Source organism: Lepisosteus oculatus, chromosome 16 (assembly GCF_040954835.1).
Source record: "Lepisosteus oculatus isolate fLepOcu1 chromosome 16, fLepOcu1.hap2, whole genome shotgun sequence".
Taxonomy (NCBI): Eukaryota; Metazoa; Chordata; class Actinopteri; order Semionotiformes; family Lepisosteidae; genus Lepisosteus; species Lepisosteus oculatus.
The window spans coordinates 14,116,595-14,142,215 of record NC_090711.1 but is presented as its reverse complement, the minus strand read 5'-3'; the positions used below and the strand labels follow the sequence as shown (position 1 = coordinate 14,142,215).

Genomic DNA, 25,621 nt, shown 5'->3' with positions numbered 1-25,621 from the left:
GAGAGCAGAGCCAGTTCAGAGATGGGGATTATTAGGAGGCCATGATTGGTAAGGGCCAATGGGAAATTTGGCCAGGACCGCGGGGTAACACCCCTGCTCTTTTCAAGTGGGATTTTTAATGACCACAGAGAGTCAGGACCTCGGTTTTACATCTCATCCAAAGGAGGGCACATTTTTACAGTATAGTGTCCCAGTCACTATTCTGGGGCATTAGGACCCACACAGACCTCAGGGTGAGCGCCCCCTACTGGCCCCACTAACACCTCTTCCAGCAGGGACCTTAGCTTTCCCAGAAGGTCTCCCTTCCAGGCTCACCCCTGCTGAAATTCAGTGGGTTGTCAGTTGCAGGGTGATTCAGCTGCAGGTTTAATGAGTGCATCTACTAGATATTTACCCAGTCATGAAGACTTTTTAAATTTTCTTGGCAGCTTCTCCCATATTTTTTTTCAATCCTCTCGTTTTTGGTGTCATCTGTGAATTTGACTAGTTTAGTAACTCGACCAGTCTCGATCTTTGATAAAAGATTGGAGGGGCAGTTGTCCGGATGCAATTTAATGTACAGTTTCCATTCAAAAGATGGCACCACCATCTAAAAATGAGCAGTTTTAAACGAATGATATAGCTATGTAATAACATAGTGTACGTCAAACTGCTGTGCAAAAAGAACTGAAAAAGAAGGAAGCTTTATGTTGTATTAAACGTTTAAATGATCAAATGCTTTACTGTCAAGTTGTTGAAAACATCTGTGGGTGATGCATCACCATTTCACAGCAGATTTCACACTAGATTCTCCACTTCCAAGAAACCTCATGTTTTGCTGGGAAAAGCTTTTGTTTCATAACACAGACGATTCTTAATTTAAGCCTATTAAGCCAGCAGCCATATCACTCTGCAACTCACATCTGGCAACCCACTGGAGCTCAGCAGGTGTGAGCCTGGTCAGTACCTGGTTGGAGACTTCCTGGGAAAAACTAAGGTTGCTGCTGGAAGAGGTGTTAGTGGGGCCAGCAGGGGGCGCTCACCCTGCGGTCCATGTGGGTCCTAATGCCCCAGTATAGTGACAGGGACACTATACTGTAAAAAGGCACCGTCCTTCTGATGAAACATAAAACCGAGGTCCTGACTCTCTGTGGTCATTAAAAATCCCAGGGTGTTTCTCAAAAAGAGTAGGGGTGTAACCCCAGCATCCTGGCCAAATTTCCCATTGGCCCTTACCAATCATGGCCTCCTAATAATCCCCGTCTATGAATTGGCTTCATTACTCTGCTCTCCTCCCCACTGGTAGCTGGTGTGTGGGGAGAGTACTGGAGCACTACGGCTACTGTCGCATCATCCAGGTGGGGGCTGCACATTGGTGGTGGAGGGGATCCCCATTACCTATAAAGTGCTTTGAGTGGAGTGTCCAGAAAAGCGCTATATAAGTGTAAGCAATTATTAATTATTATTAATTTGATCATCATCATCATCATCGGAGTGTTGAGGAACTGGAAATCCTGTTATGTTCATTCAAAGAGATAACTTTATTACATTTCCTTTTCTCCACCCACTAGTTGAGTGTATTTTGTTTTCATAACTAATGCAGAAAACATCTGCATATTTGTATGTAAAGGTTCTGTGATTATTTAGAGCCTCTTATTGCGATTGTTACATTTACTGATGGTACCTGTTAATCTGCATGAATACACAAACAAGTGACTTTTAAAAACAACCCACAGGGGCCAAGTCTCAATGTAAACCAAGCCTAATTTGAGGTTCTTGTCCCTTCCCTGTGAAAAGAGCAGGGGGTGTTTTTTTTTAAAAAAAAAAAACAGCACACGCTGGTCCCAGAGAGCTCATCTGTTCACTGGTGTGGGCAGCTCTGAAATCCATTTGAAAATGGAAACATTTTGTTTCAACACACCAGAACTCTCTCATGGAGAAATAAAAGTTTAACCCTATAGTAAAGTAACAGGAAATATTGCCTCAAGGCCAAATGAGTCAATAACCATATTCACAACACAGAATTTTGGGAAGATCTCTGCGATTTGTGGTTCGTTTGGTTGTGACCAGGTGGTGATGATGACAACTAGTAGTGGCAAGTGTCCAAATCATTTTCAATGTGCTCCGTACTGTTAGAATTTTAACCTGGTTGATATCACAGGTCAAATATAGCACCACTGACACAGATGATGAAGGACATGTAGCACAGTGCGTGAAGTCCTCATTTACATTTTTATTTATATTGCAAAATAATACATTATAAACCATTCGTCTCAGAAAACAATTAAATTGATTAAGACACAGGCAAGTTTCCAATAACTAAACATGACCAGCAAACACGTCGCCTAAGTGTTTACAATTGGTTACAATCGGTTACAATTCTTCTATCATTGTTAAATTGAATCAATGTACTATGCATATCTCCTGCATCGCTGTGGAGTCCCCTAAGATTCTCTGGGATCGTAAATAATAGTCTTAGTTACATAAGCCTTAGGTTCTGTGGTCAAAGGCTATTTTTACTTGGAAATAAACAAACAGCACAATAAAAGTTTAGGGCGGCTCACTGCAGGGAAGGACTTTACTCTTGGTAATAAAAGAGTGACTCTCACAGCACAGACATGGAGTGGGAGACATTGTCCTACACCCACACACTTCAGCTAATGGACAGCGGATATTTACATACTGCAGTGCAATTAAAAACCAAAATAAAAAGTTGTCCATTACAGAAATGTTCCAAACCAGCCCACCGGAGTGTTAGACAAGACTGAACAGAACCCCATCAAAATTAACTGGTACTGAAGCACATCTGATACAAGTCATGCAAAACAAACACAAAAGAAAAAAGACCCAAGTATACGATCAACCAATCAATAACGGGAACCAAGTGGACATTTCGGCACGTCCGCAGTAAGGGGTGCAAATCGGTGACGAACGCCCCTCTCTGTCACAGCAAGAGCTGTCGAGATATTGCAGTAGTTACCTCTTCTTTTGTGCAATTCATCACTTAAAGTTGGAACAGAACTGTCTCCTAGGAAATGTCCCCTCCACCTCCCCATCCCAACCACAGAGGGTATCCTTCAACAATGCATAATTTAAATGGAATAACATTGTCCTTAACTGTAAAAGTTGCCAAAAAGCTTTATGTTCTTAATTTTGATAACGATGTATCTGTGGCCACAGAGCAGGCAGGGTCCAAGAGAGAGACATGGAGAATTCTCCAAGCCTGCTCTGTGACGTAGGGCACGCAACGCAGGAAAGGCTGGGGGTGCAGGAGTCGGCTCTTCGCTGCACGGGCGAGGGGGGTTTTACAGTCCTGCTGAAGACAGCCTGGCCCATCTCGCTTCTCCTCCTGGAGGGGCATCCAGGGTCCGTCTCTGGCAAAGGAAGCTTCTCGCAAGCCTCCCCTCAGTTTAGGAAGGCCTCATCACCCTGCACGTAGGAGAAGCCCTTGAAGGCGTTGGAGCTGCTGGTGCCCAGGCAGGAGCTGAATTCAGGGGTGCGCCCCACTGAATTGGGGACCATCTCCTTGGTGAACTCCGGGTCAATGTGTCGGAGGTCAGCTGGGCCGTTCTAGAGCAGAACGAAAGCGTGAAAGAGTGTGTGTAACAAGCCACACTCGGCAGTTTTATATTTTAGGAAGGGCTTCACAACCTTTTGCGACCCTGTAGTTGCCCCTAGTAATTCCTGTAGAGCAGTCATAGCACTCCATTTCTCTAACGGTCTGAATTTTAAGATGAAATGTTTGACATGACTTGGTTTTGCAAAATCAGCTCACTTTTTAATGCATTAGTATAGAGACTGCTTGCATGCGAAAGCTTCCCAGCGACAGTACGCGATATCTCCTACGAGATCGTTCGCAGAGGACGGTCTTTAAGTTTGTTCAAAGAACAGGCTTAAAGACGTTCAAGCAGGGAGCTGCGTCAGCACGCTTGGCCTGGAAAGGAACAGGTAAGGGTTTATTCCATGCTGAGAGGAAAAGAAAAGAGACAACTTTTCGGCTATGGTGCTAGGAGGGGCTTAAAGAATGCTTTCCATCTAAGAAATAGTCGAGCTGCGTCCTACGCTGCCTATGTCTGTAGTGGAATCACTGATTCACAGTTTCATTTTTAGAGGGGCTGCAAGAGTCTCTAAAAAACAATATTAAAATGACAATTTGCTGAATTTAAAATTCAAGGCTGCACTTGGCTTGGCCATTTATGAGCCACTGTTCTGGAACACCACCCCAAAAGAGACTCCGCCAGATCTTAAATCGAGCTTTAATCTTTTTATAGAGTCAGTTTTGTGATTGTCTTAGCTTTGGTTTTTTTTATCTGCAGCTTCACAATTTTACTTATTTGCTACTTCTTCAATATGGTAAAGCACTTTCAGATTAATTTTAAAGAGATTATTTTTTTTATTCTATTCAACTCGTTCAATTAATTCTATTAGATCTCGGTACACTAGATGACACGTCTCACACACATGCAGTTTCTGTGACAGGAGAGGGCCTGCTTACCACTTTGGGGTTGTAGGGAGGAGTGATCCTCTTATGATACAGGTCATCCCAGTTTATGGGGGAGAAAAACACATGGGTTTTAAGCTCCAACTGGAAAAGAAAACACTTTCCATTCAGATGACACGTTTAAGCAATTTGGGAAGGACATTCATATTAAATACAAACAGCAGGAGGAAGCAGAGTGAGAATGAGCAGACAGACTCTTCTTCCAGCATAAAGATAAATAATAGGTGAAAAATCATAAATATTATACAAAATACATATATATTTATACAAAAATTGGTCTATGAAGTCATTATACTATATTTATAGTACGAGAATGAGATAGAAAAGACTTAATCGCCTAGTGCCGTGTGAGGATCAGAGGAGGGGGGGTGGGGGTGCGTTCGCAGGGACTCACAAAGTCGGCCTTGGCCCCCATGCGGTGCTGGGGGTTCTTCTGCAGCAGCCCCCTCAGCAGGTCACAGGCTGCCATGCTCTTGCCCGGCGGGAGGTGCAGGGGCTTGTGGAGAATGTGGTCGTACATCTCCGACACGTCCCGGCTGTAGAACGGGGGCTGCAGGGAGGGGAAGGACAGAGACCAAATTTGCACACAGTCCCGCTGGTCGGGCGCCGAGATCTGGCCCACAGCCGCGCACAGATCTGGGCCCACAGCGGCGCAGAGATCTGAGCCCACAGCGGCACAGAGTCCCGCTGGCCGGGCGCAGAGATCTGGCCCACAGCCGCGCAGAGATCTGGGCCCACAGTCGCGCAGAGTCCCGCTGGCCGGGCGCCGAGATCTGGGCCCACAGCGGCGCAGAGATCTGGGCCCACAGCCGCGCAGAGTCCCGCTGGCCGGGCGCCGAGATCTGGCCCAAAGCGGCGCAGAGATCTGGCCCACAGCCGCGCAGAGTCCCGCTGGCCGGGCGCCGAGATCTGTCCCACAGCGGTGCAGAGATCTGGCCCACAGCCGCGCAGAGTCCCGCTGGCCGGGCGCAGAGATCTGGCCCACAGCCGCCCAGAGTCCCGCTGGCCGGGCGCCGAGATCTGGCCCACAGCCGCGCAGAGTCCCGCTGGCCGGGCGCAGAGATCTAGCCCACAGCCGCCCAGAGTCCTGCTGGCCGGGCGCAGAGATCTGGCCCACAGCCGCGCGGGTCCCGCTGGCCGGGCGGAGAGACCTCGGCCCACAGCCGCGCGGGGTCCCGCGCAGAGTACTGATCAACGCAGCGATCACGCACACAGAGCATGCATGAGCTGAAATGCACGTGAAGACTACAGGTGTGATCCTGAAGTTCCCGTCTGATTGCGAGATAAATTACAGCACTACCAACAGGACACCTAAGCCTATAAGGATACCTGGCACGAGCTGAATAGTAAGAAATCCACAGCAGTGTGGCCACTCAGACTGAGGTGCAAGAATTCTTCGCCATTTCAGCGGTTTTCCATTCCACTGCTGTGGTACATTCCAGGTGTACAAGTGCTTACAGGCACAGCGCCGCCCTGCAGGCCACACTCACCAGCCCATACAGCATCTCATAGAGCACAGCTCCCAGACACCACCAATCCACCGTGCGATCATAGGGCTGCTTCCTCAGCACCTCCGGGGCCAGATACTGCAGAGACAGAGGGAGAAAAAGCACATAATCACCACGGAGACCTCAGTAGGGCTGAGACATGTGAAAGGACATTCGCCACACCTGCACCACAGGCCCTGTGTCACACCGTCATCCAGGCATTGACAGGCCTAGCGAGACGCTTCTTACCTCTGGAGTCCCACAGAAAGTGGAAGTAGTTCCTTCAGGCTCTATTCCCTCCTTGCACAGCCCAAAGTCAGTCAGCACCACATGTCCCTGGACAGCAGAACACAAAGCACCTCATTTCATTAGAGCCCTCAACCGGTAGCCTATACACACTCTCAACAGCTGCACAGAAACACAATCAGCAAGCTCTTAAACCAAGTGGCCTGGGCTTGTTTCTGCATGAGACTCTGTACATAAGCCCATAAATTAGGAGATAAGATAAGATCACTTTATTAGCCCTATATGCATTAGGAATTTGTTTTCGCATACCCCAGCTTGCTCTCCATGAGACACACAGACGGGGAGAGAAGCTTGGGGTCAGAGCGCAGGATCAGCCATTGTACAGTGCACCTGGAGCAGTTTTGGGTTAAGGGCCTTGCTCGGTAGCCCAAGGGAATAGGATTCCTCTGCTGGCTGCAGGATTTGAACCGGCAACCTTCCAGCCACAGGCACAGATCCTTAGCCACAGAGCCACCGCTCCACCCATAAGGCTCAGTGCCGCAGTTACTGCAACGATTTTAAAAGGACAGAAGGATCTTTACAGGCTCCTGACAAGGGTGCATCCAGTGGATCAAGAGGCATCGCATAGCCATGAAAATGCACCAGTGTATCCATGAGGTTTTTAATCTGGGTGGACGGAGGAGTTCTTGGCAGGGCCTGTATGTTATTGCCGGTCCATGAGAGACGCACCTGAGAGTCCAGCAGGATGTTCTCTGGCTTCAGGTCTCTGAAAAAGAAAAAGTAAGTAAGAGTTTAGGTTATAAAAGTTATGTTTCTATTAATGTTGAGTTTGCAGTGTATGTCTTATCATCACAGCTAAAAATGTCAGTCACCCTTATCATGGTAAATGACCTGCAAACGCTTAAAATGACTCAGGTAGTCGACAGGGACACCGTGTTTGGAAAGAGAGGCAGTCCAGGCTACTGTACCAGACAGTTTTCAACAGCAAGCTTTATCTCTGAACGTGAAGAGGTCTTATTCAGTCCTTTAACACCATCGAGTCCTCCTAAGGTCTTAAATATCTAATTGTGCTTAAAACGATTTATGTGGTCACAGTCTAGGAACCTAGTAAAGCCAGACTCGGTGAACTGTACCGTTGTTCCAATAATTTTGGTAGCCTAGTTAGTCTGAATAAATGGTTTGATGAGTTCGCTTTGCAGTTAAATGTTTTAAAAACAAAGGAGCTAGTCATTGATTTTAAGAATAAATGCGACATCCCTCCACCCTACTGTAATTAATGGTCAGACTCTGGAAACTGTCAATGACTACAAATACTTGGGACTGGTTATAGACAAAAAACCTGAGTTTGGACAAATGCTGCAACACCATTTATAAAAAAAAGGACAAAAGAGACTGTTTTCTAAGGAAGCTAATCTATTTCAAGGTAAATAGAACCATCTTAAGACTTTTCTACAAGTCTTTTACTGAAAGAATCTTGACATACTGCCTCAACTGCTGGTTTGGTATCATCAGTACCATTGATTGTAACAGTAGAAAATGAGTCAAAATAAGTAGGAAATTAATTGGGGTCAATCAAATCTCCTTAAACATCCTCTAGAAACAGAGTGTGGCAAAGAAAAAGTGTTTTATGGATTGTCTCTCTCACCCCCTTCACGCCTCTGTGTCCCCAAGTATGATACTAATAGACGCAGCAATATCTCTTTTAAGCCAAGTTTTGTAACTATCCTCTCCCTTATCTTGCTGTAACCCTGTTGCACTGACTTGTTGGCTAGTAAAGTTTGTGTCTGTCATTGTGTCATATTTTCCCCCAGCTGGGGCAATAAAGCCTGAATTGTGCCGAGCAAGCCTACCGACGCGAGAGCGCACGGGGGGGGGTCACCTGGGCGCAGCGGGGGAACGGACCTGTAAACGATGTTGAGGGAGTGCAGGTAGCCGATGGCGCTGGCCAGCTCTGCAGCGTAGAAGCGCGCCCTGGGCTCCAGGAAGCAGCGCTCTCTCTGCAGGTGGAAAAACAGCTGCCGGGAGAAAGGGGAAGGGAAAGGAGACTTTGAGTGCTTTACAAGTTCAAACCCGACAGCACAGTATAATCCCTTCCCAACCCATTCTTTACGCCATAATTCTTCGTACCACACTCACACGCAGGCTGGAGTCTCCGGCTGTGCTCGTGATAATAATATTATTATTATTATTATTATTATTATTAATTGCTTACACTTATATAGCGCTTTTCTGGACACTCCACTCAAAGCGCTTTACAGGTAATGGGGACTCCCCTCCACCAGTGTGCAGCCCCACCTGGATGATGCGACGGCAGCCATAGTGCGCCAGAACGCTCACCACACACCAGCAATCAGTGGGGAGGAGAGCAGAGTAATGAAGCCAATTCATAGATGGGGATTATTAGGAGGCCATGATTGGTAAGGGCCAATGGGAAATTTGGCCAGGACACCGGGGTTACACCCCTACTCTTTTCGAGAAGCGCCCTGGGATTTTTAATGACCACAGAGAGTCAGGACCTCGGTTTTACGTCTCATCCGAAGGACGGCGCCTGTTTTTACAGTGTAGTGTCCCCATCACTATACTGGGGCATTAGGACCCACATGGACCACAGGGTGAGCGCCCCCTGCTGGCCCCACTAACACCTCATCCAGCAGCAACCTTAGTTTTTCCCAGGAGGTCTCCCCCATCCAGGTACTGACCAGGCTCACACCTGCTGAGCTTCAGTGGGTTGCCAGTTGTGAGTTGCAGGGTGATATGGCTGCTGCTCGTGATGAGGTTTTGCAAGCAAACGACTGCTGTGGAACCTTGGACCCTCCTCAAATAACCAAACCCGAGCAGACAAACCTCTGGAACTGGCTTCCAAACTGGGGGAGCCAATCCTCTAATCCCCTCATGCAAATCTGGGGGGGATTCATTTTCTCCCCCTTTCTGCAGTGCCTTTACACCACCCCCTGGTGGCCTAACCCGGTTTTGACACTGCAGATCCGGCTGCGCTGGTCTGCTCCCTAAAGCCATACAGTACCTCCCCGCCATTCACGTAGTCCAGAACAAAGTAGAGCTTCTCGGCGGTCTGGAAGGAATAGTGCAGCCCCACCAGGAAAGGGTGTTTCAAGCTCTTCAGCAGCACGTTGCGCTCGGCCATGATGTTCTTTTGCTGGTAAGACAAAGAGCACGTTCTCATAGAAAGAAAGTGACCCAAGTGGAAGATTCTGCCAGCATTCGTCACCAACAAACCCTTTGTCACTAGATCTCATCCACAGCCTATTGAAGGGATTCAGGGTGGTGTTGATTCCATGAGACATGAATTTACAGCTTTCCTGTCAACAGCGTGTGTGCATTTTTCCAGCCATGTCAAGGAAGGTCTTGCAGATTTTAGAGGCAAAGGATCCACTGCATACAGGGCACAAACGCGAGCTGAACAGATTGGCAAGGAAGGTGGAAAACAGGACACGGGGTGTTCAAAATAAACAGGGTGGAAAAACAAAGTATTGTAAAAGTATGTAACAGAGGTAAATTATCATCTTCTCAAAACAAGTGTGAAGTTCTGTCCTTTGTACTCTGTTGGCCGGACAACTGCAAGCAAGACTGATTAGATTACGGGATATCATTTTCTGAAAACACTCCTTGGCATCTGAAACCAAGCAGGGAAACAGGTTGTTTCCGATAATGAAGGGACTTTTAACATAAGGTAGAACTAAACAGGCAGATTGAACTAGATTGACCGAAAGCAAGCCGCGTGGCAAGCATGATGTCCAACCTCTTTTTTCTTCAGTATGACTTTTTTCTGCAGAACTTTCACAGCATAAAACTTGTGGTCCGATTTCCGCTTGGCTAGCAGCACCTGAAAGACAGTGACGCCCACAGTGAAATATCTCCTAATCTCAATCAGATATCTCAGACAGTTACCTCTCTATTCAGTTCTCCAATACTGTGCTTCTTTGTCACCAGAGAGCCAAGCTCACTAATTTCAACTCGTTTGACTTCATTCGTGAAGCACACTTCATGCAAAGATCAAGAAATATAAAGCATATTGTTAATAACACTTATATAGCACTTTTCTGGACACTCCACTCAAAGCGTTTTTACAGGTAATGAGGATCCCCTCTACCACCACCAGTGTGCAGCCCCACCTGAATAATACACCAGTACTCTCACCACACATCAGCTATCAGTGGGGAGGAGAGCAGAGTAATGGAGCCAATTCATAGATGGGGATTATTAGGAGGCCATGATTGGTACGGGCCAATGGGAAATTTGGCCAGGACATCAGGGTTACACCCCTACTCTTTTCGAGAAGCACCCTGGGATTTTTAATTCCACAGAGAGTCAGGACCTCAGTTTTACGTCTCATCCGAAGGACAGCACCTTTTTACAGTATAGTGTCCCTGTCACTATACTGGGGCATTAAGATCCACACAGACCGCAGGATGAGCGCCCCCTACAGGTCCCACTAACACCTCTTCCAGCAGCAACCTAAGCTTATTCAGGAGGTCTCCAGGCTCACCCCTGCTGAAATTCAGTGGGCTGCCAGTTGTGAGTTGCAAGGTATATCGTGTGCAAGGTATATCAGGCATATCATATATTCTTGTAATGCAAGAGGTCACCATACCTTCCCAAAAGTTCCTTTCCCAATCACAGTTAGGAAATCAAAGTCTGTAGGTCTGGCTCTAAGGAAACAACCAAGGAACAAGAAGTATTATATACAATCTAATCCTGAAATCCTTCTGAGTTAGATGCAAAGAGGTCTGCATCTCACTGTGCTGGATACAAATAACTTCGCTTTGAGCTACTGTAGGTTTTAAGGCTCTGAAGAGATGGAAAGGCAGCAATAGGGGATTAAACTGATTTCTGTGAGGCAGTGCGTAAGAACTGTCCCAGAATTGCGAGATTCCCAAAATCATGGGCCCCATTTCAACAGAAGTGTGCAAGGGGATGAGTTTGATTATCCCTGAACAGCATACTTGGTATTTTGAGATGCATTTGGGATTGCTGTAATATACAATTCTTTCCATCTTTAGGTGAATGACTTTTTTTCCCCCAATGTCTAGATGAATCTCATTTATGGTATGAACTATTGTTTTTCCATCTAAATAAAAAATATCCAGCTCACTTTTTTTTTTCCTGAAGAGCTCAAGGATTCTGCAGGCCAATGGCTATGCCGAGTGTGGTTAATATTGCAATAGATTGATTTTAGATTTTAGAAAATGGCATGTGCCACTGTGTGCTGCTGTGTGCAACACTGATCAAGGGGATTCTTGCAACACTCCCAAAACAAAGAGTCTGCCAACTTACTGACTTCCATCCAAGAGCTGAATTTGTGATATACTTTCAAGAAAAGCACAAGTAAAGCAGTTTTGTGTACTAAGGCCAACTTGATTTTGAAAACAAGCATTTCGCCCTAACCAGCATCTTTCAGTGTAACTATTGACATTAATAATATTATGATGTTCTCTGTGGTTGTTCCTTTGTGTTTGTGTGGTTTCACAATGGTGCATCACAGAAACCAAAGACCCAAACACAGACTAATGACTGTCCTTCTCCTTGCAGTACAGACTAAATTCTCCTGGCACAACTATTTGCTCTGCTTCTACTCAGAGTATCATAAGCTGCACGTTTCCTACATCACCCTATTTAGAGTAAGAGGGAAAAAAAAGTTGTATACAACTTTGTAGAAACAAATGGAAAGGTGGAATATTTTCTATTTACAGTTTTCTTAGGGCTGTTTCTTGGGAAACGCGTTTGTGGACAGCAGTGAAAGAGCAGTTCATTCTGCCCCAGAATGCACTTCACAGGTGGACATGCAACCACCAGGAGGTTTGCAAATGGATCATCAAGCAGCAAAATGTCTGTGCGATTACGGATAAAAATGGGCTTGCTCTTTGTATGATGCTTCACAAGCTCGTCTTGTAAAAGAGCTCTTAAAATCACTGCCGAGCACACTCCTCCTTACTAATCCAGCTACACTCTCATCAGTTCCCCTGATGATCGCAATGACACAGGGCTAGCAATTTCATAGAGCTCTAGGTTTCTCAAGGGGACTGTTTAAAAAAAAAACACTTTAACTAGAGAAGAGCCATGTTAGAATAACTGAAAAATAACTCTCACACATGGGAAGTTACCAAACCTGGTAGCGAATACTCAAAAATGACTTCATGACATAACTATGTGGGATGTACAGCAGATGCTCAATACACAACAGTCACTGCAATGTTCCCTCTAAGTTGTGCGCATGTGCCTGCGCACACAGGTTATGAAATCAGCGCAGATAGGAAATTGAACTGCGCACAAAAAATTAAATTCCCCCCCAAAAAATGATGATAAACCAAACACGGTCGTCAATTGAAAAATGCTAAATTGGCCACATGGGACTGCCTTCCAGAGGCTCAACTTGGCTGTGTGCATTAATATTGCTACTTGATCATCGATATCTCTGCTCTCCTAGTCTCTTACCTCCCTGCTCATGCTCGCTGGACACTCAGTCTCTATGACTGGGCTCCCTGAATAGCTCTCCCGGTCTTTTAAATCTCTATGCTTCTATGTGAATGACTATATTAACAAAAAATAATTTCAGGTTTACAATTTTACATACACGTAGTTTAGTGCGCACAAGTGAAATTGCACAACTTGAATTTTTTTGCGCACATAAGCCATTAAAAATTAGAGGGGAACATTGACTCACTGTGGATTGGCAGACGGTCCCAGATTGACATCAGTGGAAGAGGATACCCGAAGCTAGAGGAGAGAGGGAGCCGTATTAAACAATCACTGCACAGGACGTCCTGAACAGACTTCAGTTTCACATCGGGGGGGTCTTTAACAAAAGACTCTTCACACAGAGCTCCAGCCACTGAGGTGAACTCAAAATTTTACCATATCCAGAATCTTACTTTTGGGCAATTTCAAAATCTTGGAAACAGTCATATGGGCAGCAGTGTGGTGCTGGACTCCGGTAACAGGGCCGGTTGTGGGTTCTAATCCCAGGTGAGACAAAGTGCGTTGTGCACAACACAATCCCAGGTGTTGTACCCTCAAGCAAGTTGCTTCACACTAATTACTCCGGTAAGATATCCAGCTATAGAAATGAGCACAAATGTCTGCTCGGGCAAATCAATTAGTAACAACAGTAATCACTGAAGGGGTCTGCAGAATGTCATGTTGCTGGAACCAGAGAACATCACCTTTCAGCTCCTTGAGATGCAACATGAAAGATGCTATGCAAAATAATCAGTTATCGTCACCACTAACTGCTGTCATGGGTACAGGTGGCTGATAATTTGGTCAAAATCACTTGGCCTAACATCACCTGCGTGAGCCAGGGGCTTGAGGAAAGAGTCACTGCATTCAGGCTGGAGCTACAAGTTGCTGGCACAAAAACTTACTTCCATACTTACAAATCCCAGAGATCACTTGAGATTGTGACAAGGCAGGCAAGCGCCAGTAGATCTAGTATTGCTCTAGTGGATAAAGTGTTAGTAATGCTGCTTAAAACACTGGGACAAAAGTACTCATATCAATTTATCAGAAAATGCTCCCATCCTCAATTTTCTTCAGTTTTCTTCCTAGCTAGAAAACTGTGTGAAGTGCCACACATATCCTTCAGTGTGCTACTTTAAGAGACTCTAAAATGGGTTTAAAGGTTTCCACTTTTGGCAAGTTTGGAGTTTCTTCTTTTTCAAAAGAGGGGCAGGTCGCTTATTCCGACTCCAGTGCTGAGAAAATAGTAAAGATTTTTTAACAGTAGTGCACTCGTTAAAAAGGTTTCTTGGCAATTGATCATGCAAATCTCCAGTGCCCGTGCAGAGAGAGATGAGGAACTGCAAGGGAACCTCTCTGAAAGTGCTTTTCTATTTGGCTTATTTGATTTCTATAGAGAAGGGATAGTCTGTGTTAGCTTTAAGGTTGTTTAAGCTTGAGATTTTGATGTTCAATATTTCGGTTGTAAATGAAACAAATGCCATTTACACTCACTCTCACACAGACTCATAACCTCACAGACTGGACAGGAGATTGTGATTTGCTGGTCATGCTACTCTGAGACAATCCAATCTACATTTGTATGTCTTAAGTAGGCAGAGCTGCGGGTGGCCAGATATACATCTCACTGCTTGAAAGGTCAAACCTATGAAGCTGTTAGAAGGACAACGAAGACCTACGTGGTTGTTGTTAGCTGTGTGTTTTGTCCGATCCATCTCCAGGAGAGAAACCGCTTCAGAGCTGTAAGGAAATTAAGAATAAGCGTTAGCAGGAGAGAAAACAGTTCATCGCTATCAAACTGATCTGAGTATCTGCATGCATTCTGCTTTGCTTGCGTCTTCGTTGCAGGTTTGACTTCTGCAATTCGAGATGCAAGACGTGCTGGTTTTCAAAGGGTGGAAATGGAAACTGGCTTGGGGTCTCTCTGAAGGTCAAGTAGTTAAATCAGTAACCAGTGTTAAGGTACAAAACTTAAGGTAAAACAAGCTGAATGCTCAAAATAAAAACACCTGTAAGAACCAGGAAAACCATTCCCTTTAAACAAGCTGGCATCACAGTGATCAGACATTAGACACAGAAAGGGGAACAGTAATTTAATTCTAACAGCCCTGACTAGTAGAAAATTATCCATTTCCGTTTAGCACTAAGGGTCATCTAAAAGTTAACTAAGGAAATAATGTAAATAATAGTAATTTGGTCAGTAGATAAACCAAGCATTCTCTACACTCTTGGAATTGTAGATAGACACACAATGACAGATTATGGGAGGGTAGTGACTCCTGACAAAATGGAGATTCTTGTCTGGACAACATTCCCCAGAATGCTGTGGGAAATCCTCCGGCGGAACTGCAAGTTTGGAAAGAGCTGGAAGAGGCCTGTAGAGAAACTTATGGAAAACTAGTAAGGAGCTTAGCTGCCCAGTTTGTTAGTTAGGGACTAAAGAAAGCAGTCAGGGGCTTGAAGAGTTAGGTTTTGTTGGATTTTCTGCTCCTGCGCTGAAAATAAAATAGCACTTTGTTTGTACCTCGTGTCTGCTTTGAGGTTTGTCTCATCCTGACCCAGTTCTCAAAATTCCCCACTTCAAGACACTCCGCGCCAGGGAAAGTCACAGCTCTGCACCTTAACCCTCGGCTCGTGTGACTTGAGATTTGCATGGCAGTGTTTGGAACAAGAAAAGAGAACACGACTTACTATTTGCATAGCGTCTCTTTCGTTTTCTGGATGAACTCTTGAAATGTACCTCTTCTTTTGCTTAGAAACTCTGCAAAACAGCAGTTAGGCCACGTGAAAAAAAAAAATGGATTTCTACAAAAAGCTCCAAAGAAGATATAAAACGTAGGACAGCCTTTTCCCTCCCTGAATGTAGTATACATTCCACCCCAATCCATCATTAGTTTATGCCAAGGCACTTACAATATGAAAAGACAATAGACTCTCTTTTGCCCCACACAAAATCAATCTGTGCTCAGTCGAGGACGCCTATCTTGCGTGATCACAGAACCACCAGCTCTCCTCTCCTCTTCTCTTCTCTTTCAGGGTTAACACATCCCTCCTGTCTCACCTACAGAAGGATCTCTGGGATGGCATTAAACTGCTCCAATAGCACAATCACCAGGCGGAATCTCAGTCCTCATTTTAACAAAATAATATAAACTTGGAGTGAAACTTTTACAACTGTGAAGATATCTGCATTTTTTAAGGTGTGGCATTTCTTATTGAACGCTCCCCCAACCGCCACCAAAGACCCTTTTCCCAGGACTCAGATCTTCTACAAATTCTCGGCCACGCTCAATCCAGACGTCAGCTTAACTTTGTTCTCAGCAGCGCCCTCTTGTGCTGGGCTCTGAGGAAATTCAGGGTCAGCCTTTGTGGCATTTAGGGCAGGCCTTTGACATGGTCAAAGGTGGGTGGAGCGATGAGGTGGCGTCGGGCAGGGAGCAGTCACTGGGGCAGTTCTGTACATCTTCATACGGAGCGGGGATCAGCCAGAAACAGGCCGCTGAACGTGGGGGAAGCCTGGAAGGTTCTTTCGTCCATGACTTCAGAAAAATTGGTTTTTAAAATTAAGATATAAAATCCCTCCGATACTATCAATTTCATTACCATACACCCATTTTCTAACCAACTCAGGGTCACAAGGGGGAGCTGGAGCCTATCCCAGCAAGCTAAAAACATAAGGCAGGATACGCCCAGTCCACTGTAGACAGGCATGCACACACACTGGGGATAGTTTTCCCTGAAGAAAGTTAATCTACCAGTACGTCTCTGGACTGAGGGAGGAAACCAGAGAACCCAGAGGAAAGTGACATAAACAGAGGAAGAACATACCAACGTAGAGATAGCACCCTGAGAATTGAACCCAGGGCCCCAAGGCAGCAATGCTACCCAATGTGCCACCAATCCACACACATGTGGATAACTGTTTATTCCCTGCTGAAGCACAGAGCACAATACTACTGTATCCTGTCCAGGGAAATAATATATAGCTGACAGTTTATCCTTCTGAGAAAAGAAGAAAGTAGTTCCTTCAGAACATTGCTCTTCATAAACACGTCCAAGACACGCAAGGAGGCCATGGTGGCTCTGGTCTGGAGTACAAATAAAGATGTGATGGAAATACAAGAAAAAAAAAGTGGGGCTTGTCACATGTTGTAGCCATAAAATATTTAATAATGTTTCCACTCAATACAAACCTGGAGACCTCTTCCAGCTACTGCTGTTCAGTAAAAGCCATGTGACATTATCAGGATAAGCAAGACACTTTTCCCCCCTCCATCAGAAATAACCACACCCTTTGTTTCTCTGAACTGCACAGCAAGTTTTGTTGATATGAAGTAAAAGAAAGTCAATTTGTCTGGACCGAATCATAAAGATAGGCCTTAACACCCTAGATATTGAACACTCATAATGTGGTTTCAAAAACAACTGCTAGTGCTTTTCAATAAAGCTAACTGACCTCTTTAATACTAGAGCAAATACAGGTCAATTCTCAGAGGACAGATTCAAAGCAGAATACCTGCATTTTGGAGAAGAGTTAATTCAATGGATTTAGGCAGGGCTACAATGCAGATCTTGGAGGGACACTATAATATCTCCGTTTTCATTTCAACACAGCCCTAAATAACATAGGCAGCTCATTATTGGCTTAATTAGTCCAATTAATCTTCCTCCAGTTTTCCAGGTTCTGCTGCATGTCCAACACCTAGACACAGGTTCTCCAGCAGCAGGACTGTCCAGGTCTGGATGAGGCAGTGCACTCGACACACCTGCAGGAAACTGCTTTATGCTTAAGAAAGTGTCTTGTATGAGCCCAGTACAATACTCTCACTTCCAAGAGCAGAACACAACCCAACAGTGACTGAAAACGAAACCTTGTGACCAGCTCTCCAAACAATTTGAAACATTTATGTTTCTGTCTCTGCTATTAGTTACTAATCTACAAAGGCATCACTGTTGTAGGAATATTGCCTACTCCTGGTTTAGTTCCTTTATAAAGCTAGGAATCAGGAGGACATGGAAAGACAGAGGAGAGGAACCCCAAACTCCTTAGTAAGGAGACAAAAAAAACTCTAGGGTTCCAAGGTCAACTGGCTGCCCAACCCCTTTAGGCATACTGACACAATATAATTTAAAAAAGGAATAAATTAATAAAGGTAGTAGTCCATTCACCATGTCTTCTGTATGTCAGTACTCCATGCACATCTCTGGCATGGAAAGACCACTTTACCATTTTTATTAGTTTAATTCCAATGCCACTCATTTTCTGGCTCGTTTACACTTTTGTTTCTGCTCCCCGATTTTTGTTGAAAAAACACCCCAAATTTCTGCACGCATGAAGTTACACGTTTGCTCCCTTATTTCTATGAAGGCTGCTCCTAATAGGCAGTCAAATGCAAGATTAACAGGCAGGTCTTGATGACAGGTCACACTCATCACAATGAGCGGTTTGTATTTTACTTCAGTCGAATTCGTTACATTTTAACGGACACACCTGAATGAGGGACGTTTTTCAAGTCCGTAATTGGCACAGGGTTGATTCCAATCACAAATTCTGTTTAAAACACAACTAATGTAGAATGTTGAAAGCAAACTACCAACAATCGAGAACTTGCTCTAGTAAATCTTTGAGACAAACCCCTTTACCATGCTCCTTAAACCAGAAATAAAGAAAAGGCAAAAGCGAACAATATTAAAGAAACTAGAACGGATTCGGGCTTCGATTTAAAGACGTTTATGTAGATAGCCCAAGTTTACGTGCGCTAGTACCTTTTTAAAAAAAATAAAATACTCTATAAGCAATAGACTTGTTCAAAAACAAACGATGACATAAATTGACCTAAATCAGAAGTCTGCTTTTTAATCCAACCTTGAAATGTCTCCGGCGCCTTCAGTTTGCAAGGGAAGCACGCGTTTAGTTCCATTCTGATGGATTTTCACTTTTCCCAAAAGAAGCAGTTTGCACGTTACAGCAACACGGTACACCGTTGTGAAAAGAGCACAAGCAAGCCAGTTGACGGTGACAAACTGGTTTTCAGGCTCCCTGGTCAATTAATCACTACAGCACAATACTGCGCCGCTTTCCGTTCTGACGTGTGAAGAAAACTGCATTAACGTGTTTCACCTGGGAAGGACCTCCGTTTAAAATGTATATCTAGTATTTACATAGCTGTAGTGTTACTTAGCAGAAGGGGAAAATAGCTGAACGCCTCGTCTCGTCAGGTTTATGTGTTAATCGTCAATTTAAATTGGTATACCCCAAATCAGATACCTTAAACTTGAGCTAGGAACGCATTTCGAAATAAGGACTGTTGAAGGAGATTGCAAAGAGAAGGCCATTTGCCCTCATTTTACTAATTTGTTTGCGATCACACTTGCTAATTGGTTCGACGACCATAATCCGGCCGTTTGTTTAAGGGCTAGGAGTGAGATGTTCCTTTTAACCAAAAAGCAGGGGACGTAACGTTTCCTTCGGTTGGAAACAACGAGATCTGTCGTGATTCACCTTCACGTCTCACAAAAGGGAACCTTTAATTTTCTTTTCCACGTCAAAGGCGGTGCAGATGTGAATAATGTTAACACGCGTTTTCGGCCAAGCTAAATTACTTTTTCTTTAGATTGACGACACGCTCCATTGCTTAAATGAACTTTAAATGTTTTAACCTATAACTTAGTTAGGACAGAGAGCAGGTTATTTAAGTATATAGAATCCGTCTATATAATACAATTTTGGAAAACGCATTGAATGGATTTAAAACCATAGACGCTCCAAAAGAGGGCCTTGAAGAAGGACGACTGCCCGTGAATGCCCGGATAGCAGAGAACGGCAGCACTCACCTGAGCGGTCTACATCCCTAACAGAAAAACAGGTTTGATGAAACGGGAGTCCGTGTTATCACGACATCACCTCCCACCCCCGGGAGCCGCCCGGTGTAACCCGATCCCGGTCGCTTTGGGCGACAACTCACAGGTCGCCTTTCAAAGTTTTTTTTTCTCTTCTTAATTTATCACATAGTCACGGTTACAACTGCGTTTGATTTCATTTTGAAATCCAACTAATCTTGAGAAATGCAAGATTGAAAAGACAAGGGAAAATAACTGTTGAAGCAGGGGAAGACAAAAAAAAAACTTTTAAAGCGTCCTGACTGCTTTATTGTCTGCTTCCTCGCTTCCTCTTCTTTACACTGTGGTGCTGTGTGTTATATAATGAGGGGAATCTCAAAAGGGCAATTTTGGCAAGGTGCATTTAAGACCTTTTCGCTCAGGGTTGTGGGAGTGTGGAACAAGGTCCACAGCCCTATTGTTTAAGTTGATACCCTGACATCTTTCAAGAAATGATTAGATGAGAACTACATTAGCGACCAGCAACCAAACAGGTAAATGGGCAGCGTGGCCTCTTCTCACCCACTTTCTTATGTTTTTAAATAAAAACTTCTGTTGTTGAAGCAAAGTGCTGGGGTTCGTAACCCGACACAAACACACTTCCACACATTCTCAGTGCTCAGGGTGGAGCCTCCAGCCAGATTCATCCCTGGCACGACTCCCTGGTTCTCTCTGTTCCGTGTTTCAATACGCCTTCAAGCTCTCTACCCTGATAAAACATGCAGATAATGAAGACCTGGTCAACTAGGCATGCAAAGAGTGTTGGATGTTCTCCTATCTGTAGAGATCTTAAAAGCACCTTGCCAAAAGTGCCCCTTTCAGGCTCTCCTCTTTATGTAATACACAGGGGCATAATCATAGTGCAATGGTAACATTTAGCAGAATAAAGGGAGAGGGAGTGAGGAACCAGAAAATGATCAGTCGGAACGCTTTAAAAGCTTTTTTGTCTTCCCCTGCTTCAACAGGTTTTTTTCCTTGTCTTTTCAATCTTGCAATTTCTCAAGATTGTTGGATGTCAAAATCATTTCTGTTTTGAAGAGTTTTATATATTTTTTTAAATCATCGGAAATACATAGCCTAGTTGCTGGCAGGAAGGAACTCTGATTTGACGGGCTGAGTGGTGGCACTTTGGCTCTGCGCCTGTGGCTGGAAGGTTGCCGGTTCAAATCCCCAGGCCGGCAGAGGAATCCTACTCCGTTGGGCCCCTGAGCAAGGCCCTTCACCCCAGCTGCTCACAGGGGTGCTGTATAAAAGGCTGACCCTGCGCTCTGACCCCAAGCTTTGCTCTCCCTGTCTGTGTATCTCATGGAGAGCAAGCTGGGGTATGCAAAAAGATGAATTCCTAATGCAAGAAATTGTATATGGCCAATAAAGTGATCTTATCTTAACTCATAACTTCCTTTTGGTACCCCGTCATTCTCTCTAAAAGCTTTGCTCTTGCTTATTATCAAAGCACTGAGTGACTTTCAGCCCTCTCCCGGGTTTCGCACTGAGCAAAGAGCTGCTCCAATGGACCACATCAGGAACAACACAGGCTCAGGAGCACCAGTGGGAGAGAAGAGATCCTGCGTTTAGGACAGGGAATGGAAAAAAACCCCAGCTCTGTTCAGAGTGACAGAGGAAGTTTTCCAGCCATTTTTATCATTCGCAAAGTGGCTGGTTCAGATCCTTGGATGAATTCGCTTTTAATAATTAATTGATAAGATGGTAGAAATGCCCTCCTCTCACGGCCTTTGGTTTTTCACAACTGCCACTGCGTTGGGACAGAGTGACCCCCCTCCAGCGTTGTTCAGTTTTATTGCTGAGATGGCAATGGTTATGTGGCAGAGAGATTTCTGGAAAAATAAAAAAGTGTCCCAAAGAAAGACAAATGCGATAACAGCAGTTCCCTACATTGTGCAATCTTTCAGGCAGCCAGAACTGTTTGCGTTCTCACAGGAAGCAGAGCAGTGAGGAGCTCTCCAGTTACTGGCACAGCCCTGCCTGGTGGTTTCTGCTCAGGAGTGGCTGAGAGGAAGACATATCTCAGGGGCAGTGCCGTGCAAAGCAGTTGGCCCTCTGATCTCAATTGGAGAGAATGCGTTTGCCTTTTGCGCTCATGAGCGAATGTCCTTTTTCTTCCTCGAACTCAGCTGACCACATTCAGGCAGTTCATCTTCTAGTCGAGATGCATTTCTGCTGAAGAGCCCTGCTACGGTTGCACTTGGTCTTACGGATTTCTTAGTATTCAAATCCAGACTGAAGACCTATTACTTCAGCCTAGCCTCCTCACACCTTACATCACAGCCTGCTGCAACAATGGCTGGTGGTGCTGCTGTATGTGCCATTGTGTGTCTCTATGTTGGCCCACCAGGTAGATACATCTGTTCTGACCAAACTATCCTATTCTCCTCCCCACATGTCCGGATGGCACCCGGGCTGGGCGCTGCATCACTGCCATGGATCCAAGAGGGACATCGTGGATATAGCTTTTGTTTAGGAGGAGTTTGCAGGTCTACAAAGATCTGCATGGAGTACTGACATACAGAAGACATGATGGATTCATGCCTTTATTCATTTATTCCTTTTTCTAATTGTATAATGTTAGCATGCCCAAAGGGGTTGGGCAGCCAGTTGACCTTGGACCCCTAGAGGTTGTTTTTCTCCTTACTAAGACGTTTTTGGTTCCTCTCCTCCATTGTCTTCTGGTCTTTTCTGTTCTGTATTCACAACATGTGTGGTCACTTGCTTTGTTAAGAAAAGGGACAACCTTGTTGTGAAAGGCGCCATATAAAAATACATTGAATTGATGTGAATATTCTGTGCCACCGCAGTGTTTGGTTGCACAGTAAGCTAAAAACTGGCTGCAGACACCACTGCGTGAGCCCAGCCGGTCCGATTGACCTCGCTGTAGAAAGCGCGCTCCCCTCCTCCTTCATTCACGGAAAAGTACATGTGTTAAGTCTTGCCCTGAGAAAGAAGAGAATCCTTATCTGTGTGGAAAAATCGGGATTTACTGCTGCCTTGGCACTCTGTACACATTCCTCTCCTGTTCACACTTCTCTGTTTTACAGATCTGGCGCTAGGCTGTTTATGTAACATTATTCATCCGAATGGTGGCTGCTGCGTCAGCGATTGTCGGCCTCAGTTTACACGTTCTCAATAACCATGCAGACCTTTACGATCACCGCATTTAATCACGACACAGCTAGTGTCAGCATTTGTACAACTCGGTCTCCATTAGGAGTATAAATCGCGATTAGACGTTACGGAATTGTAACCGTTTCGATCCCCACCCTGGTCTTGCTGTATGTATTACGATGCCATCTGTGTTGGCTGCCGTTACAACATCCTCAGTAATACGCATTTGCCCAGTAGACATACATCGTCTAAAGGCACTTTAGGGAAAACTGACGAAGGCACTGAAGGTGGCTTTTCATCCATCGGACGAGAGGAAGTACTGCAATTTGTACCGGTGGTTCTTCACCAGAGGTCCTCACTTACTGTCCAGGTTGTTCCCCGGGAACAACGAAACCTTGCAAACCTGGACTGACCCAGTCTACTGTGTTTCAGATGTTCAAATTCAGATGTTATAACCAACAGCAAAATTATTCATAACTAGTCCAAGTAGGGAGCTGCGTCAGCATCCGTAGGCTGCAAAGGCACAAGTAAAGGTTTATTCCACGCTGAAAAGAGAAGAAAAGAAACACGGAGACTTCTTCGGGTTTCGGGTGTCAACCCGAAGAAGGCTCCACAGCCGAAAAGTTGTGTTTGCCTTCTCTTTTCAGCAGGGAATAAACCTTTACTTAGTCCTTAATTATAACTACACTTTATCACAAACTAGGGCTGTTTTTGAGAACGGTATCTTTGAAAAAACATCTTAAAATTCAAGTGCCTGAGAACATTTGCATCACACTGTCCTTTAGGTACAGAAAGACACCTCAGTGTTATAGTCTGGTTCCTACTCCACTCATACGCCTGTCATTTAATTAACCTACGCAAACCACAAACAGCTTCTGGCAAGGTTACCACTACGATTTAGAACTAGAAAGTACTCAATGTTCACGCCAGTGCAACCTAAACTGTACGCGCCTTTACTCCGTAATCAACTTTTTTCTTCTTCGTTCTATCTCGCAGAGAAAACGAACGAAATCTTCTCAATTTCCGACAGCTTCCTCTGCGCCTTTCTCGACGAGACAGCTAAGTGGAGAACAAGCAGACTGAAGAGAACAAGAAGCCGGGGTTTGCGCGTTACAGAGCTGAGGAAAGATTTTCGAAATTGCATTAAAAAGTTAAGCGTTTTAATTTTCGCACCTCGTAGTGGATATTGTCTGACAGAACGGAAAACGAAAGGCAGACGGCGTCTGAGTGGGTTTAAGTTTGCTCTGAGGTTGACTAAGATCTTGTTTGTTAATTACCTGTCTGTCGCTACAAAGACGAGTTGTTGCAGCACCCCGTCTGAAGTCGCTGTGCCCTTTCAGTCACGGTGCAGGTAACAGTATGTTGTTCTGCATCATTAACACCCGAGTGCTTGACAAAGGTCAGGTGCTTCTTTACCTGTTGGTGTAGTTCCGTTTTCCAGCAAGTAAATGATTGACGGATTGAGGGTGGTTCAGATCAGATTCTGTATCTGTGTTGCTATGCATGCGGGAACAGCGGCGAGTTTCAAAACCTTCCCAAATAGCTGCACAGCACTGCCGGAATGTCTCCCGTGCGCTCCGTGGGGGTAACCTTACCCACTTTGGGATGTGACGGATAAAATATTCGTTATATCCTAATTCTGCCTGCAGCTGAGTAATTGACATGCGAATACGTGAATTCAGCAAAAACAGAAATCTGTATTTGTACTGTAAATGCGACACGTTTACAGTAAATCGCCGAGGTGCTTGAACGAGGACAGGTCGCGGTCAGAAAAACACGTAGGTGGGCCAGGCTATGTGAGCAGGGCTCGCCCGGGAACATCAACAAGTGGCTGTGGGTCGCTGTGCGGAAAGATTCGCCTCGCTGGGTCAGAAACAGGACATTGAGTCCGAGGCGGCTGTGAAAGAACAGTTGAAAACAAGGAGACCCGAAAGCAGCTGTGAAGCCTGAGGCAGGATAAATTTCTCCCCCCTGCATCCAAAGTAGGACAAATTAACATGAAAGTCATTCTAATAGCATTGTGTGTGCTGAAGTTGCTTATCCCTGGGCGGCATTGAATTACAACAGTTAACATGACATGAAACAAAAGCTACAGTCATGTTGAATAGTTCATGCTGGACACTTTAATCTCGTTGTCATTTGCAACCAGTCAGATTTCTTTCTCACTGTTAAACTAGCAAGTCCTCCCGACGTTTTGCTAGGAGTGAGCCATGCGGATGAACTGCCAGGTTTGCTTAACAAAAATGTATAAACCACACGATTTTACTCCGCTCCTCTTATCAACGTGGCGCTGTTCCCTGCCCATATCCCGCTATTGTCCGTTGAGAAGGTCAGTCAGCGGTCGTTATTTTCGTTAATATAAACACTTGCAAGGACAAAAAAAAAAGTCTGTGACCGAAACAGCGGCGAATTACGCTATACAATACCGATTTTACTGAAGACCTAGCGCGCTGACCGCAGCTCGGTCGGAGCCGAGCCCAGTGACGCGGGATGTCACAAGCTGTGCTCCCGAGTTGCTCGACCATTCCACCGGCACATTTTTGGGGAAAGGAGGTGAATTAAATAAAGCGTATTATATCAGTACGGGCTTGTAAGGTGGTTGGCATGTTATTCTTCTTCTTCTATTTAAACACGTTTTTTATTCCAGTTAGCAAAACAAGTCGAATTGATTGACAGCGTTCACCTTACACTACTGTTGAATAACATTTACTGTTATAATGCTATTAAAAACTAACTTCTCATGACAAGTTCAGAGTGCCTGCATGAGTGTACACATTGATCTGGAAAAAGTTAATTTAAAGGAAAATACAGGCCTTTAAATAAACACCACAAAAAGTGTTTTTCTCCTTAAAGAAGGCAGTTGCATTTGATTTGTACTTTTCGTCTCCCTTTTAGAGCTTGTTTTCCTAAAAAACCCCGCATTGTCAAAGTTTAA

General features: G+C 44.9%; 1 protein-coding gene across 4 annotated transcripts; it reads right to left on the bottom strand.

Annotated features, from left to right (window-relative positions):
* Nucleotides 1-2,192: 2,192 nt before the first annotated feature.
* sgk2a (serum/glucocorticoid regulated kinase 2a) lies at nucleotides 2,193-24,337 on the bottom strand. Of its 4 annotated transcripts, none has more exons than XM_069179612.1 (14): nucleotides 23,964-24,337; nucleotides 15,379-15,448; nucleotides 14,367-14,427; nucleotides 12,893-12,945; nucleotides 10,823-10,880; nucleotides 9,971-10,054; nucleotides 9,236-9,367; nucleotides 8,116-8,228; nucleotides 6,943-6,979; nucleotides 6,217-6,303; nucleotides 5,971-6,066; nucleotides 4,875-5,030; nucleotides 4,475-4,564; nucleotides 2,193-3,549 (listed from the first exon to the last, which is right to left on the bottom strand). In XM_069179612.1, exons 3-14 carry the CDS (start codon nucleotides 14,400-14,402, stop codon nucleotides 3,385-3,387), a joined length of 1,107 nt encoding a protein of 368 aa, XP_069035713.1. In that variant the 5' UTR covers nucleotides 14,403-14,427; nucleotides 15,379-15,448; nucleotides 23,964-24,337; the 3' UTR covers nucleotides 2,193-3,384. The 4 variants fall into 4 exon arrangements, with proteins under 4 accessions (XP_069035713.1, XP_069035714.1, XP_069035715.1 ...); XM_069179613.1 differs by having other exon boundaries at nucleotides 24,103-24,337; XM_069179614.1 differs by lacking the exon at nucleotides 23,964-24,337 and adding an exon at nucleotides 19,522-19,535.
* Nucleotides 24,338-25,621: the final 1,284 nt, after the last annotated feature.